General features: G+C 41.7%; 3 protein-coding genes across 4 annotated transcripts; 1 reads left to right on the top strand and 2 right to left on the bottom strand.

The window, feature by feature from the left end:
• Positions 1 to 96: 96 nt before the first annotated feature.
• Positions 97 to 5,934, bottom strand: mfap2 (microfibril associated protein 2). Of its 2 annotated transcripts, none has more exons than XM_058630971.1 (9): positions 5,849 to 5,934; positions 4,201 to 4,262; positions 3,016 to 3,063; positions 2,635 to 2,658; positions 2,442 to 2,531; positions 2,285 to 2,326; positions 2,096 to 2,183; positions 978 to 1,051; positions 97 to 885 (listed from the first exon to the last, which is right to left on the bottom strand). In XM_058630971.1, the coding sequence occupies exons 1-9, from the start codon at positions 5,890 to 5,892 to the stop codon at positions 782 to 784; spliced, it is 576 nt and encodes a 191-aa protein (XP_058486954.1). In that variant the 5' UTR covers positions 5,893 to 5,934; the 3' UTR covers positions 97 to 781. The 2 variants fall into 2 exon arrangements, with proteins under 2 accessions (XP_058486954.1, XP_058486953.1); XM_058630970.1 differs by lacking the exon at positions 5,849 to 5,934 and adding an exon at positions 4,694 to 4,764.
• A 1,080-nt stretch (positions 5,935 to 7,014) lies between these two features.
• On the bottom strand, positions 7,015 to 10,826 carry sdhb (succinate dehydrogenase complex, subunit B, iron sulfur (Ip)). Its single transcript, XM_058630965.1, has 8 exons — positions 10,681 to 10,826; positions 9,649 to 9,782; positions 9,387 to 9,472; positions 9,158 to 9,294; positions 8,418 to 8,534; positions 8,224 to 8,325; positions 8,013 to 8,135; positions 7,015 to 7,514 (listed from the first exon to the last, which is right to left on the bottom strand). The coding sequence occupies exons 1-8, from the start codon at positions 10,750 to 10,752 to the stop codon at positions 7,431 to 7,433; spliced, it is 855 nt and encodes a 284-aa protein (XP_058486948.1). The 5' UTR covers positions 10,753 to 10,826; the 3' UTR covers positions 7,015 to 7,430.
• A 107-nt stretch (positions 10,827 to 10,933) lies between these two features.
• On the top strand, positions 10,934 to 13,388 carry mrpl20 (mitochondrial ribosomal protein L20). The gene is made up of 4 exons (XM_058630984.1): positions 10,934 to 11,133; positions 12,007 to 12,117; positions 12,395 to 12,472; positions 12,552 to 13,388. The coding sequence occupies exons 1-4, from the start codon at positions 11,047 to 11,049 to the stop codon at positions 12,723 to 12,725; spliced, it is 450 nt and encodes a 149-aa protein (XP_058486967.1). The 5' UTR covers positions 10,934 to 11,046; the 3' UTR covers positions 12,726 to 13,388.
• Positions 13,389 to 13,814: the final 426 nt, after the last annotated feature.

Genomic DNA, 13,814 nt, shown 5'->3' with positions numbered 1-13,814 from the left:
TGGACATGCAAACCAAACTGTGCCAAGGCGAGGAGAGGCGGGACCATGTCGTGGAAAAGAGCCATTTGACTCAGTCACACTCACGAAACAGCTTAGTTAAAAAAAAAGGTTTTATTTTTTTTCTCAGTCTTTATAGTGACAGTTTTACAAAGCAGTAGTACAGAGGCGGCTCGTGAGGTGCCTTTTCAGGGCACGCGTTGCCTCGGTGGGGGGGTTGGAAGGGGATGCACCGGCGTGCGCTCGCAGCTTTGGTTGCTAAGCACAGATCCACAAAAACTGAGGTCACTCACCACCTGTCTGCCTCCTCTCCCGTCTCACGGTCTTCTACAGTGAGACTGCCGACGGCCCCCAGATACCAATTAGTTTTGCCCGATGTCAGTGCACAGATCATCGTGACAACGACTGCGTCTCAACACAAAGTACAGTAACGTGTGTCAAACAAAGCATTAGAGAGATTAATGTGATACAAACAAAACAACACTACATTTTTGCAGTTTTATGTGCGTCTCTAAAGGTTAATTCTTTATAGCACCAGTGTGATGTGTTTATAGCACCAGTGATTCATACAATCATCAAAGTTATATTTAACCATACACGGGATCTACTGAGCGGGAGGAGGAGGAGGAGGAGGAGGAGGAGTTGAGCCTAACCTAACACAAGAGTAATGAGTTGCGGTAGAAGAGTCAGGAGGAAGAGGAGGAAGCGGAGGGAGGACGAGGAGGATGTGGACAGGTTGAGGAAGCGGCGGCAGTACGTGGGCAGGTTGTGTCCCTGATCTGGATCAGCAGCCGCCGCAGCTTTTCCCACAGCTCCCTCCTAGTGACGCACACTGTCCGCTCAGCGCTGCCACGCCACAGCGAGAGAACTGGTCACGGCACAGGTCCGCTGAAAACACACACACACACACACACAGACAAGAGGAGTCAGACTTAAGTGGAACACACACATACTGTAAACACGGACTAAACGGAACACACCTCTGAGCAGCTCCTCGTGTGCGCACACGGTCCTCACGCACACCTCCCTGTTGATGACGTAGACCCGTCGCAAACTGAATAAGAGACACACACACACACACACAGTGAGGCTGACACACTGAAGTACGAGTGATTGAGTTAAGTTAAGTTAAGTTAAGTTAAGTGTTTTTGATGCGACCACAGCTGCATCACTATGTCATCTGTGCAATAAAACCTTCTGTTGAACAAAAATAACATATCTCATTTTCTTGATTCATCATGATTATCCTGAATTCACAATATTATGCCAGTAATTGTACAAAAAATACAATTATTCCCACTTGGTCCAATGAAGAATAAACTTAAAACCATTCTGATGCTGCTGTGTTTGTTTGAGTCAGATTCTATTAGATTTTTTTCCCGATCTTTTACTCATAAAACTTGACCGAAACACAGTAACAGTGCAGGGCTTTTATTTTCTTTGAAGGAAGTGACTTTAACGTTGACTCTTTTGTCCTTTTTATTTATTTATTTTTTCCAATTCCAATGTCCTCTGTTGTGGGACTGAGACATGTGTCTCAGATCCACTGTCTGAGAATGGAATAACACATTTATCTCTGGAAATTCTATTTTGGGTGAAGTGTCCCTTTAATTTTGCACAAAAGATGTTTTTCATATTTTTAAGTGTAAAGAATCATTTGAAACGAGGCCATTACGAATCATGAGTTTCCTGGAATGAAATGGGCAAATGTAGGCTCCCCTTGTGGCACTTTAAAAGAAATCACCAGGACTGTATGTTGGCATGCGAGACAGCATTTTAAAAGTCACTTAGGTGAAATATTAAGGATATTTCAATTTGTTTAATTAAAATAAATAAATAAATTCCTTCTCTGCATTTAACCCGTCCTCTATTAGAAATCTTCCTAGAATTAGGATAATTGGGGTCAATGGGGCCCTATTTTGACCTGGTGGGAACACAAACCGGCAACCTTATGGTTTCCACTTGGCCATGGACTGCCATATATTGGTCCTTCCCTACTGCACTAAGAATACTGTACTAATATGCTACTGTAAAGTGTGTCAGCTGTGATTGGATGGATGGATGTTTGGTTGACGTCTTATCAAACGTCCTTAAATACCTGTAGAAGCAGAGACTGTTGAGGCACTGCTTGCACGGCTTGTGGACCGAGTAGAGTCTGGTGCAGGGATACTGCTCCTCTCTGCAATCTGGGACACACAGAAAAAACAGAAAAAAAAAGTGATTTTCTCCACTCGCACGAGTAAACAACTCTCAATTATCTCCCCTCCCATTTCTGCAGCTCTCTTACCAAGAGGGCCGGGCTCTGTGGGCTCCGTCTCCACATCAGATCCTGACATCCACATGGAAAATAGATTTAATAGTTAGTGAGTCGCTGTCGACACGTTACACAAACCTATTTTAAATATACTGATGCAAGAGGGAAATTGTAACTATAGCAGATATACCTGTTTTTTCTGGACGGACCACCGGGTGAAGTCTAACCTGCTGCTGGAAGGTTCCAGGAAGAGAGTCGGGTAGTTCAGTATCTGGACTCTCTAGAAACAGAGGAGAAGTGATCATGAGATGATCTTTTTTTTTTTTTATTCTGTCCAGCACGCTCACATTTAAACATTAAAAATAAAAAAAAAGACATTTTACCTGGAAAATAATCTGGCACATAATCTGTGAAAAAGAGAGAAGAAAATGCTTCATGAGACCAACACAGGGACACGTAATCCATGACTTCATGAGAAAGACGTTTACAAATAATAACATGCAGACGAGTCAAGATGCTGTTCACACTGCGCGGGTGGTAAATAACAAGCAGAGGAGAGAGAGACAGACAGAGACAGAGAGACAGACAGAGAGAGAGTCCTCTGGGCGAGGTGACATGTCAGAGGACAGTGAGAGAGAGAGAGAGACAGACAGAGAGAGACAGACAGAGAGAGACACAGAGAGACACAGAGACAGAGAGAGAGAGATCAGGAACAGATGCTGAGCTGGAACAAACGGGGCCAGAGAGAGTCTTCCTGAACTCACCCAGCAATGGAAACGGCTCCTCGTACTGACCCTGGGCGAGCAGCAGAACTGAGGAACAAGGTCATCACAACAATGAGACATTAACCATTCGAACGCAGGGGATTCCGGCTGATTTTTTCCCATTACTATGTTTAAACTTTAGACATACAGTATATACACAGGGTAAAGAAAAACGCTCTCTTTCATGTGACTTCTGCACAATTATCACTACTTTATATCACTGCTAAAAATGCAATATAAAAAGAATCTTAACTCAAAATATAAGAAGACAGGAAAAAAAGCATTTTTTTAAGCCTGTGACCTATGTGACCTATAAACAACCAGGACGTCCATATAAGGAGTTGTGTATTATTCCCACTCAGTAAAGTAGAGTTTCATGTTTTTATGCCACAACTCGTTTCTCACACACACACACTTGGATGAGCAGTATAAAGCTTATTCTTTAATGGTTGCAAAATATGCAACTTCACCACGAGATGCCACTAAATCCTACACACTGGTCCTGTAAACAACTTTAATTCTCTTTATTGCACATGAGGTTGTGTTCTTGGCCACGTGGGTGTGTCCAGCGTGACTTTTTTAACACACTTCATATGAAGCCAAATGGATTATGTATGAAATAAATGTACAAAGACGAAAACTAAGCAGTTTCACGACAACTTTAGTTCATTTTAGTTTATTTTTGTCATCACACAATTCAATTTGACCCAGTTATTGTTTTTAAACTCTAGTTTTTATTTTTATTTCAATTAACAGTTCAATTTGAGTTTTCGTAAACTATAATAATCTTGGTGCGTTGACACATGTGAGTCACTCTCTGAATACTTATACTCAGCTTTTCAGATATCGGGCAAATAAAAACCAGCTGAGTCATGTTCGGACTGTTTACGTCTTCTTTTTTTGGGGAGAACAATATTTGTTGCACAGGTGGAGGATGATGTCTTTGAAATGTGTTTTTTAACAGCTTCATACGTTCATAAATGGTCTAAGAATGACGGTATCGGACTAATATCAGTATCGATAGATAGTCAGAGACTCAAGTTTTTGATATCGATATTGGTATCGGACATAAAAAAAGTGGCATCGTCCCTTTACTACTATTGACCAGTATTTATACCAGTGTTTCATTCTGAGAAGTGAACCAGTGTAAAAAGTGAGTGTGATGAAGGACCGTGGTGCATTTACCTGGCATGCAGATGAGTAGGAGGACTCTCATGGTCACTGTGGGAGGTAGACTGACTTCAACACTGGAGGGAGAAGAGGAGAGGATGAAGAGTCAGAGCAGAGCAACATACGGTGGATAAACTCTCATCTCCTCTCCTCTCTTCTCTTTCCCAGTGGCCTTCATCACCTCTCATAACCCCCCACTGCTCTTCCTCTGACCACCCCCCCACCCCAATAACCCGCGTCCAAACCCCCTCCACTGGCCCCCAGACAGACACGGCAAAGAAAAACAAGGGGGGAGAAAACTCTGACAGCAAGAATGTGGTGGCACGTTTGTCTCCCTAAGAACAATCGCTCTGTTTTCCCACTTTCCCTCGCTGCAGCAGACAGTCTCGACGCTGCATTCCAGGAAAAGAAACACAGAGAGCCCCCCCCCCCCCCAGCCCCACCCTTAGTTTTCTTCACCCCTCCCCACCCCTCTTTGTGTCTGTGTCTCCACATCCTTCCCTTTTACCTTTTGTCACCCTCACTGGTCATTTCCTCTCCCCCTCCTACCCCCCTGTCCTTCATCTTCACCCCAACAACAGGGCAAACATGAACATGAGGACATGAGGACATGAGGACATGAGGACACCAGTGAACCAGATCTACACCTTCACTTTCTTCAGTCTGTGAGACAGAGAGAAGCCACAGTTGTCACCAAATGCATAATCCTTGGATCCTTCCTGCAGCACTGACTAAACTACTTTTCCACTTTCATGGAAAGTATGAACGCTCCTCCTCCTCCTCCTCCTCCTTCATGCACACACATCCTACACCGTGGACCCTCCAGCTCTCTCTCTCTCTCTCTCTCTCTCAGCAAACTGGATGCGGCCCGAAGTGAAGGCCGCACACGAAACGTGATGGAAACATTGTTTGCACAAGTTCTACATGTGTTACAATAAATCTGTGTGTGTGTGTGTGTGTGTGTGTTCGTGGTCCAGTATAACACACACACACACACACACATTCTTCTTGTGCATCACAGTGGTGATCGGGAACCATATGTTTTCACAGCACACATCTGGGAGTGATTAGCCCCCCCTTTCTCCCCAAGGACTCCTTCTCCTTCCCAGCTACAGACCCCATCTCCCCCCTCCAAACACACACACACACACACACAGTGTGCCTTTGATTTTATCAAAATATGACCCCCCCGCCCAAATAACGAGTAATATATACTTGTGTCTGCATGTGCCCTCATTGACCCCCCACCCTCCAGACACAGTCCATTGTAGTGCCATTGCTGCAGGCTGTGTTGTGAGAGTCCCTCCTCCTCCTCCTCCTCCTCCTCCTCCTTCTTCTTCTCTCCAGTGAAAACACAGGACCACATGTCAGCTCACCACAGCCATTAACATGCACGCAATTCATCCACCATTACAGTCGGTCTACAGTGGACTCTGACTGATGCTCCAATCCGAATGTCCTTGAAGCGCCGTCTGAATCTGCATCATCCAATCAGCGCAGTCTTGTCTCTAAAGTTTCTTTTCTTCTTCTTGTTGTTGTTGTTGTTGTTGTTACTTCATGTTCATAACTTTGAGCAGAAAGTTTAGTCTTCTGCGCTGTGTGCATTAAAAACTAGGTCCAGTTTAAAACGTGCAAAATGCGACTTCCCCCCCGGTTGTCTTACCTCACTTTGGTCCAGGTTGGTCCGACTCTGCTCAGCTCTCTCATGTGTCCTCTGAGCGCAGGAGCGCGCACAGCCACATTGCACCACCCCGCATCTCAAGTCTCCTCCCAGTCCAGTCCAGTCCAGCCCCCCCAGACCCCAAAAGACCCGGGTCTAACCAGAACCACTGACTCTCAGTATGAGGTGGAAAAGTAATGAATTACTTTTACTCGCGTTACTGTAATTGAGTTGTGTTGTGTTTTTTTTGGGTGTACTTTTTATTTATTTGTTTTTTTTAATTTTACTTTTACTTCATTATTTTTTGGAAGTACTGTACTTTACTACGTTTCAAATCACATCCATCAAAAAATGTTGCATTTTTTCTTTAATTAAAACTCACACATGGGAAACTTGATGAGGACAGGTGAATGAGTGATGAGGACCGGTGAGTGAAAGATGAGGACAGGTGAATGAATGAGGACAGGTGAGTCAATGAGGACAGATGAGTGATGAGGACAGGTGAATTAATTAAGGTCCCTGATTGAGTGAGAAAGTTAAAGTGTTTGTGACCTTTGACCCATTTTGACTGATATATTGTTTACATATTTTATTTAGTCAGCACTTTAATTTGTAAAGTTTGCCTTTAATTAAAAACAATTCACATGAGATTTGTGTCCCCTTGTCACCAGAGGGACATTTTTACACCAGTACTTTTACTAGTACATTTTTACACCAGTACTTTTACTAGTACTTAAGTAAAAATGTAATCAAAATAGTGGTACTTTTACTTCACCTCGGCTGACTCTGTAATGTTAATGGTCAACTATGGATAAACTCATCAGTCACTTCAGTAGCAGTAACCAAATCCCTGCACATCTATACACCAGCACTACATACATACTGATTGCTGCTGATTGGATTATTCATGTTGCATATTAAGATTATCTGTATAGCTGTGATTTATGTTCTATCTTAATTTATTTCCATTCTTTGTATAGACACCGACTACATTCTTGTTTTATATACATTTTAGTCTTCTATCATCTTTCAACATTTCAGCAACACCCAATAATATACATTTGATGTGTTTTACTATTATTGCATAATGGCCAACACGATGTATAATACTAATACTTAAACTGAACCCTGAGTGGGCAAGTGATGAACAATAACAGTGAAAGGGTAGGTAGGTTTCAGCTCTTTATTTTCCATTAACAAAGTCTATTGTTGGTCTGTTGATGATCTGAGGGAACATTTACACCTTTATGTTTGAGAAGGTGCTGCTCACCTGAGAGGAAACAAGCTGAGAATATGTCTATGCACATGAAAATGCAGCTTCACGTACACACACACACACACACAAGACTCAGACACACACTCACTTTCCTGCATTCAGACTGTACATGTGCGTTTGTGTACCACCAAGTCCAAGCTCACTCACACACACACACACACACACACATAGAGATACATACAGACAGACAGACACACACACACAGAGATAGACTGGTGTACTGGCCCGTCAGACCTCATAAAGCATTCTTAATGAGTATATAATTTAATCATGGAGGGAAAGGTTGGACAAAAAGCCAGATGTGGAGTTTCAGACAGTAGCAGCAGCCTTCTTCTCCTTGTATGTGGCCATCATCTTCTTGATCTCAGCTATTGCTTTCCCTGGATTCAGCCCCTGAGAAAAAGAGACAAAGAGTGAAAGAGAAAGAGAATTATTTTGAGATTTCAAGTTCTGCAAAGCACAATGTATTTTCTATGGAGCCTTCAAAGTCCCAGAGATGGATTTTTTGGGATCATATTTTATGGAAACATGGTGAACACGTGGATAATGAAGGCAGTATATGCCTGTAGTTTGTTGACCATGGGGAAAATGTGCATTTATAACCTTAAAAACGGCTGATTCCTGAAGTGACTTTTAACATGGCAACTTTAGTAACCAATACAAGGTTAGAAGTTTCAACTGGTTAGTCTGACTAAAATATAACTAGTCTTAGTCAGACTAACATACCTGGATAATGTGTTAGCCAATTGTCCGGTTGCGTGTCTTAGTCGGACTACGGCCTTAGCTCGATTAAACTGTGCATGTTAACGCACTGATTCCTTGTCTGTGACAAATTATCATCTGTGATTTGAAAGCCTGCATGTAGATGTACATGACGTGCTGACATGTTACCTTGGGGCAGGTCTTGGTGCAGTTCATTATAGTGTGGCAACGGTAGAGCGAGAAGGGATCCTGCAGTTTGGACAGGCGCTCCTCTGTGAACTCGTCTCGTGAATCAATCATCCAACGATACGCCTGAGAGACAGAAGGGGATACTTTGTTTTAAACGACGTACGGTCTCGCCTGAATCAACCATCATTAGTATTAATGTGCTCACACACACCTGCATGAGCACAGCAGGTCCAAGGTATTTGTCTCCATTCCACCAGTAACTCGGGCAGCTCGTACTGCAGCAAGCGCACAGGATGCATTCATATAACCCATCCTACGCAGGAGAAAGGCAAGAAAATATATTGTAGTTTGACTTTGATGAAGCAGATGGGCTTTACAGTGCTCAAAGTAAAGAGAGCGGTGTACCAGCTTCTGTCTGTCCTCTACGGACTGCAGATACTGATCTTTGCCTTCCTTCGACTCGTCCTTCTTCTTCAGGTACGGCTCAATCGACTTGTACTGAGCGTAGAAGTTACTCATGTCCTGGAAACAAGGACATTCCAGGGAGAATAAAACATTTAATAAATAAAACCTTACAAAATGCATCTCAATGTGATTAATTCATTCATCCATGTATCTTATAATAAAGAGGCTACAAATACACCAGTATAGCATTAGCCTCACAAACATTTGCATTTTATGCATCTACTAGCAAGAAATGATCAATTATTTGCACACTTAAAACATAAAGGTAAAACATTTTATACAGACATGGAACAACGGCACCAACATCTGCATGGAAGTGGATTCTAAAGGCCTTGGCACATCAGTGGTAAAGCCAATGATTGGCATGAAATTGCAAATAACTGGGAGGTTCATTTCACTGCACCTTCACTATTCAAATCAAGTCAGTATCTAGTGATGATGAGAGCATATGATTAGTAATTTTCTTTAAAAAAAATTATAATAATCATTAAAAAACGTGAATAAAATAAAAAGTCTGAAGAAAGAGGAGAGATTGCTTGCTTCCAGAGCTTAAAACCTCACCACTTTTTGAGGGATTAATGGATGTCTGTCTGATTGGTTAAATCTGTACCCGTCAGAAGACTTTATGAAAAAAATGCACCTGCTGGGCAAAGACCTTCCGTTCAGGACTTTTTACTCACAGGCACCAGGTCCTTCACCACATACATGTGTGGCAGGGGGTAAATCTTTGATGGTTTGCTCAGGTTGGTGTCAATCTTGTTCAGACATGCCAGAGTGTTTCCTCCGTTAATGTTCATTGCACAGGAGCCACAAATGCCTGCAAGACCAAATATGAAACATTATCAAGTTTCATTTATGGCACTTTATTGCGTTGAAGAGTTCTATTACTGCATACGCCATGATACAAACCCTCTCTGCAGGAGCGACGGAAAGTCAGAGTGGAGTCCATCTCATTTTTGATCTTGATTAGGGCATCAAGAACCATTGGACCACATCTACACAAACAAGAAACAACCAGTCAGAGAGTCCCAGTATTCTCAAGCTCACAAGCATTAATAATAACAGTGTGTTGATTCTCATCAGCATGGTTTTGAAGTTGCACTGACACACTGTGGCACACACGGGCCTTCCTAAACCTGCACACTTCTTAGAGAAAAGCTGTAACACCTACGTATTGAGGTCGATCTCGTAGGTCTGCATGCGGGGTTTGTCTCCTGGAGTGTCTGGGTCCCATCTGTACACCTGAAACTTCTTTATTCTGGGCTGTGCTGCTGGAGCCGCTGCAGTTTGAGCACATCTCACCGACTGACAGCAGGGACAACAGAGAAGAAAGATCAGTATATGGCAAAAAAAGGGAGGTGATCGATAAACAACAGAAGAGAGAAACAGGAATTGCTAAACCCACAGACACTAGGACAACTTTTGAGTCTGAATATTGCACAACTTCTAACTTCTATCATGCAAACTAAACAGATCATAAACATGGTTGTATCAACAAGTGTATGGAATTTATAGATGTGGAAGATATGCACATCATTCAGGTTAAAACTCTTTCAAATGTCTCTCAATACACATTGTTTATGTTTTGAAATGCTCTTGTGGCCTTATGTATGAGAGTCAGACAAAACTAATTCTTGAACTAAGAAGTGTGGAACATAAGGCACACACGCACACACCAATTGGTGATAGTTGATTTGACTATCCCATCCTTTATAACACATCAGTAGTGAATGCACCAGGGGAGCAATCAAGGTTAGGTGACTTGCTCAGGGGCAGGTATTTTACTGCCGAAGTGCCACAGACCGTTCATATTCACCAATTATTCCAAAGTTATATAATATATATAATTATATATATATATATATATATATATATATATATATATATATATATATATAAAATTATACACATGTATATATATATAATTATATATATATATATAATATAATATAATATATATATATATATTATAATATAATAAAATACATATACACGTATGTTTTCTGTATAAGTACAATATATAGTCAAGGAAATAAAACAGAGTTTGGCCGCAAGTGACAGTGGGTGTTAGCTGTTTAGCTAGTTAGCGGCTAGAGCAGCGGGTTATATTAGACGCTGCCGGGCTCCGTGAACACACTCGTGTCCGACAGTAGCAGCCTCATCTAAACTCTAATCTCACTCGGTCTAATGACTTTAAACATACCACCAGTCCTGCGGAGGAACGGAGTGTCAAGACGCCACAGCGGCTCAAGGACGTCAACGCAATAGCCGACATTTTGGAGCTCCTCTAACCTGAAGTCAACCCAGCATCCCAGTATGCACCGCGGCTGTGATATCCGCTTTTGTGGCAGCGCGTGTCCCGCTCACCTAACACGACGGGCGGTGAACAGAAAACGCTGACGCCCACTCCCCGCACCATATGTCTGGGGCTTTAAAACAAACGTACCCATATTTTCTACACTAGTGCGCCTGCGCCTGAGTCATTTGGAAGTGAGCTCGCTCTTTTTGTAGGTGAAATCGAATAAAGGTCACTATCGTTGTGTCAAAGAGAGGCTGTTTGTGAGCAGACATGGTTTTCCTCACGCTGTCCTGTTGGATCAGAAGTCGTGGACCTGACAGATACTGGAAAGTTCAAGAACTTCTAAAACATGCACGGGTAAGACCGGACTATGTCCAGGAGCATTGAGGCTAACCGGCTCCCATGCTGTCACTGTGTTGTGTCTCAGGGTGGAAATATCAAATATCACGATTCGACTGAATTACTATTCAGAGTACGAATTAAATGTTCATTTAATGATCTACAATGAAACAACTGTTAAACCTCATTATGTGTTTATAGAAGGGGAGGAATGCATCACCGAGGAAACAAGGAATATAAACAACAAATGTGCCTCTACTATTCACTCAGTCTGGTTGTGTGTTGTTATATTAAAGGTGCAGGGTGTAGGATTTCATTTATTGAGGAAGTTGCATGTTGCAGGTGAATATCACCCACCTCACCCTTCCCTTCCAAGCATGTAACAAAGCTTGTCCATTATCCACCTTATTATTCCTTTTCACATGATATATTGTGTGATGCTAATCAAAATGTATGTTACATATCAAAAATGATGATGTGGTAATTTCTCTGCCTTCTTCTGACCTGTTTTGAAAGAATCCTCTGTTAATCATCGGCATTTAAGTGGCAATGCAAGAGTTTGTGAAACATGCCTAGTATAGTCGGTAACCCATACGTGATCTGTGAACCCGATGTAGCTGCACTAATAAAGACTCAGCCACTCCCCTTTCACCATCACCATCACAAACAAACACAAAGACATGATAATAAAATCACTGGTGGAGATACATGACAATAGAATTGCATTGTCTGACGAGACCTGCACTACATCGATCGGCTGTTTGAACAATATGTCCCACTCTGCTTCATGCTTGTATTGAGAAAAACAAAATTATTGGCTGAAACAGATTAGAACAGGGTAATCACAATGATCTCACCATGTGTAGTCATCCTCCTGTGCTCTGCTTCTAGCACTTCAGAGGGAGGAAGAACCGATGCTACAGTTTGGCTGTGCGGGCCGTCAGGAGGGCTTTCGTTTACGCCACCAGATCCCGAAAGCTCAAGAAACGAAACATGAGAACGGTAAAGACCCATTTTTAACCCACCATTGATGTTTCTAATTTGTTATTAGTAGTGTAGTAGCTGTGTAAGCTTTTTCAACTATTGTGTTCCTGTTTACTTATTGATTTTTATTCTATCATTATCTACGGTTGCTATCGACTCGTACAATTTTTCAAATGACTCTCATCTCCATTATGTCCACTGCTATGACACAGTTTTCTTATAGATCAGAGGAAAAACAAGATTGTTTGACCTGTGTTTTTCATTAACAAGGTGACTTTTAATGTCATTTCTTCAGCTCTGGATTACACGCATCGCAGCAGCGTCACGAGAACATGGCTTGAAGTATCCCGCCCTTATGCACAACCTTACAAAGGTTGGTCACAGCAGCACACCCTTACTCTCTTGGATAATTAAGCTTTGTTGTTTTAACTCGTCATTTTTATTCCACACAGACCAGCGTTCAGCTGAACCGACGAGTCCTCAGCGACCTGGCCATCACAGAACCACGGACATTCCTCTCACTTGCTGAGCTGGCAAAGGCTCGGCGACAAGAAGGCTTCCGTGCGGCGCTGGGTGACGGCAAAGAGCCTCCCGGTGTTTTCTCACGCATCGTTTCACTACAATAAAGAGCTTGCTAGAGTTATGTATTTCCAGCTGCTGCGTGTTTTGAAGAGCAGGCACTCTTGGGTTGTTAATGAACAAGAAACTGTTGACCAGACTCAAGCTCCACTATTTGCTCTGTCACATGTGGTTAATTTTTAAAACTCTTCTCCATCAGTATACTGTGGTTGCACCACAATTAACTACCCACATGACCCTCATTGAGACCAGGGTGTCTGTAATATTATGGGTTGCTTGGTCTCTGCAAGAGAGTTACCATCAGATCCATATCCTTGAAAATGCTGTCCAAACTCATCAAGAAAAAAATAAATAACTTACTGTATCTATAATGATCCAGACTTGCAGCTGAGATTAAACATCACACATTCACTGAACTCATACTTATACCAACATACTATAGCAATGCTCCTCGCCTGATTATTACCTCCAGTGTCAGGATGGAGCTCATGGTTATTATCACAGTAGTCTGTAATGTTTCCAGTGTACACCATATGCAGCCATTTGTTACATTATGATTTGATGCTGTTTGACTGTGAGTTTTAAGTTGGAAAGAAGAGAGAGCAACTGTGACGTTTGCTTATGTCTTTGTGTAAATATGTATTTTTACCCTTTGTTGTGGTAAAAGATTGTCTTCATAATGTTTAGTTCATTAAACATTTTGATATGTTCCTGATTCTCTTCTTTGACAAACCAGATATTTGTTGTTTATATTTTGTTACACTACTGTGCGCAGTCTAATACAAGGACACATTTATTTCAATTAAATTAACCAGCAGCAGCAGCTGAGAAGCACATAGAGATGAAAAATAATTGTTATAATTGTTTCTTTCACTGACAATATAGTGTGGAAATTCTTTATGATGAAATTATATCCTTATTATATTTATCCAAAGTTGAAGTGTGGAAATTGGCGCATTTACAAATGCTTTATGACCTTATAACCTCCAGGAGAATTCTTAATGTTTAGATTTGTTTGAGAATAGAACAAATTGCTCCGTCTGCTATGAACAGTTTGAAACAAGTGAACATTTATTTTATGATAGTCAATTAACCAATGCTTTCTTGGAAGTTAAATAACTTTCTTATACTGTACA

The sequence above is a fragment of the Solea solea genome, chromosome 6 (genome assembly GCF_958295425.1).
Source record: "Solea solea chromosome 6, fSolSol10.1, whole genome shotgun sequence".
Classification (NCBI taxonomy): Eukaryota; Metazoa; Chordata; class Actinopteri; order Pleuronectiformes; family Soleidae; genus Solea; species Solea solea.
This window is presented reverse-complemented; position numbering and strand designations above follow the sequence as displayed.

What these genes read in the sequence shown, in the direction of transcription:
- mfap2 (XM_058630970.1), bottom strand. Translation starts at nt 4,749, where the DNA reads ATGAAGGACAGGGGGGTAGGAGGGGGAGAGGAAATGACCAGTGAGGGT. An exon ending in ACCAGTGAGGGTGACAAAAG is followed by an intron (nt 4,263 to 4,693) that starts GTAAAAGGGAAG and finishes TTCTCCCTCCAG; the next exon opens with TGTTGAAGTCAGTCTACCTC. An exon ending in CCTACTCATCTGCATGCCAG is followed by an intron (nt 3,064 to 4,200) that starts GTAAATGCACCA and finishes CTTGTTCCTCAG; the next exon opens with TTCTGCTGCTCGCCCAGGGT.
- mrpl20 (XM_058630984.1), top strand. Translation starts at nt 11,047, where the DNA reads ATGGTTTTCCTCACGCTGTCCTGTTGGATCAGAAGTCGTGGACCTGAC. An exon ending in AGAAACGAAACATGAGAACG is followed by an intron (nt 12,118 to 12,394) that starts GTAAAGACCCAT and finishes TCATTTCTTCAG; the next exon opens with CTCTGGATTACACGCATCGC. An exon ending in TTATGCACAACCTTACAAAG is followed by an intron (nt 12,473 to 12,551) that starts GTTGGTCACAGC and finishes TATTCCACACAG; the next exon opens with ACCAGCGTTCAGCTGAACCG.
- sdhb (XM_058630965.1), bottom strand. Translation starts at nt 10,752, where the DNA reads ATGTCGGCTATTGCGTTGACGTCCTTGAGCCGCTGTGGCGTCTTGACA. An exon ending in GTTCCTCCGCAGGACTGGTG is followed by an intron (nt 9,783 to 10,680) that starts GTATGTTTAAAG and finishes CCCTGCTGTCAG; the next exon opens with TCGGTGAGATGTGCTCAAAC. An exon ending in TAGAGGACAGACAGAAGCTG is followed by an intron (nt 8,326 to 8,417) that starts GTACACCGCTCT and finishes TCTCCTGCGTAG; the next exon opens with GATGGGTTATATGAATGCAT.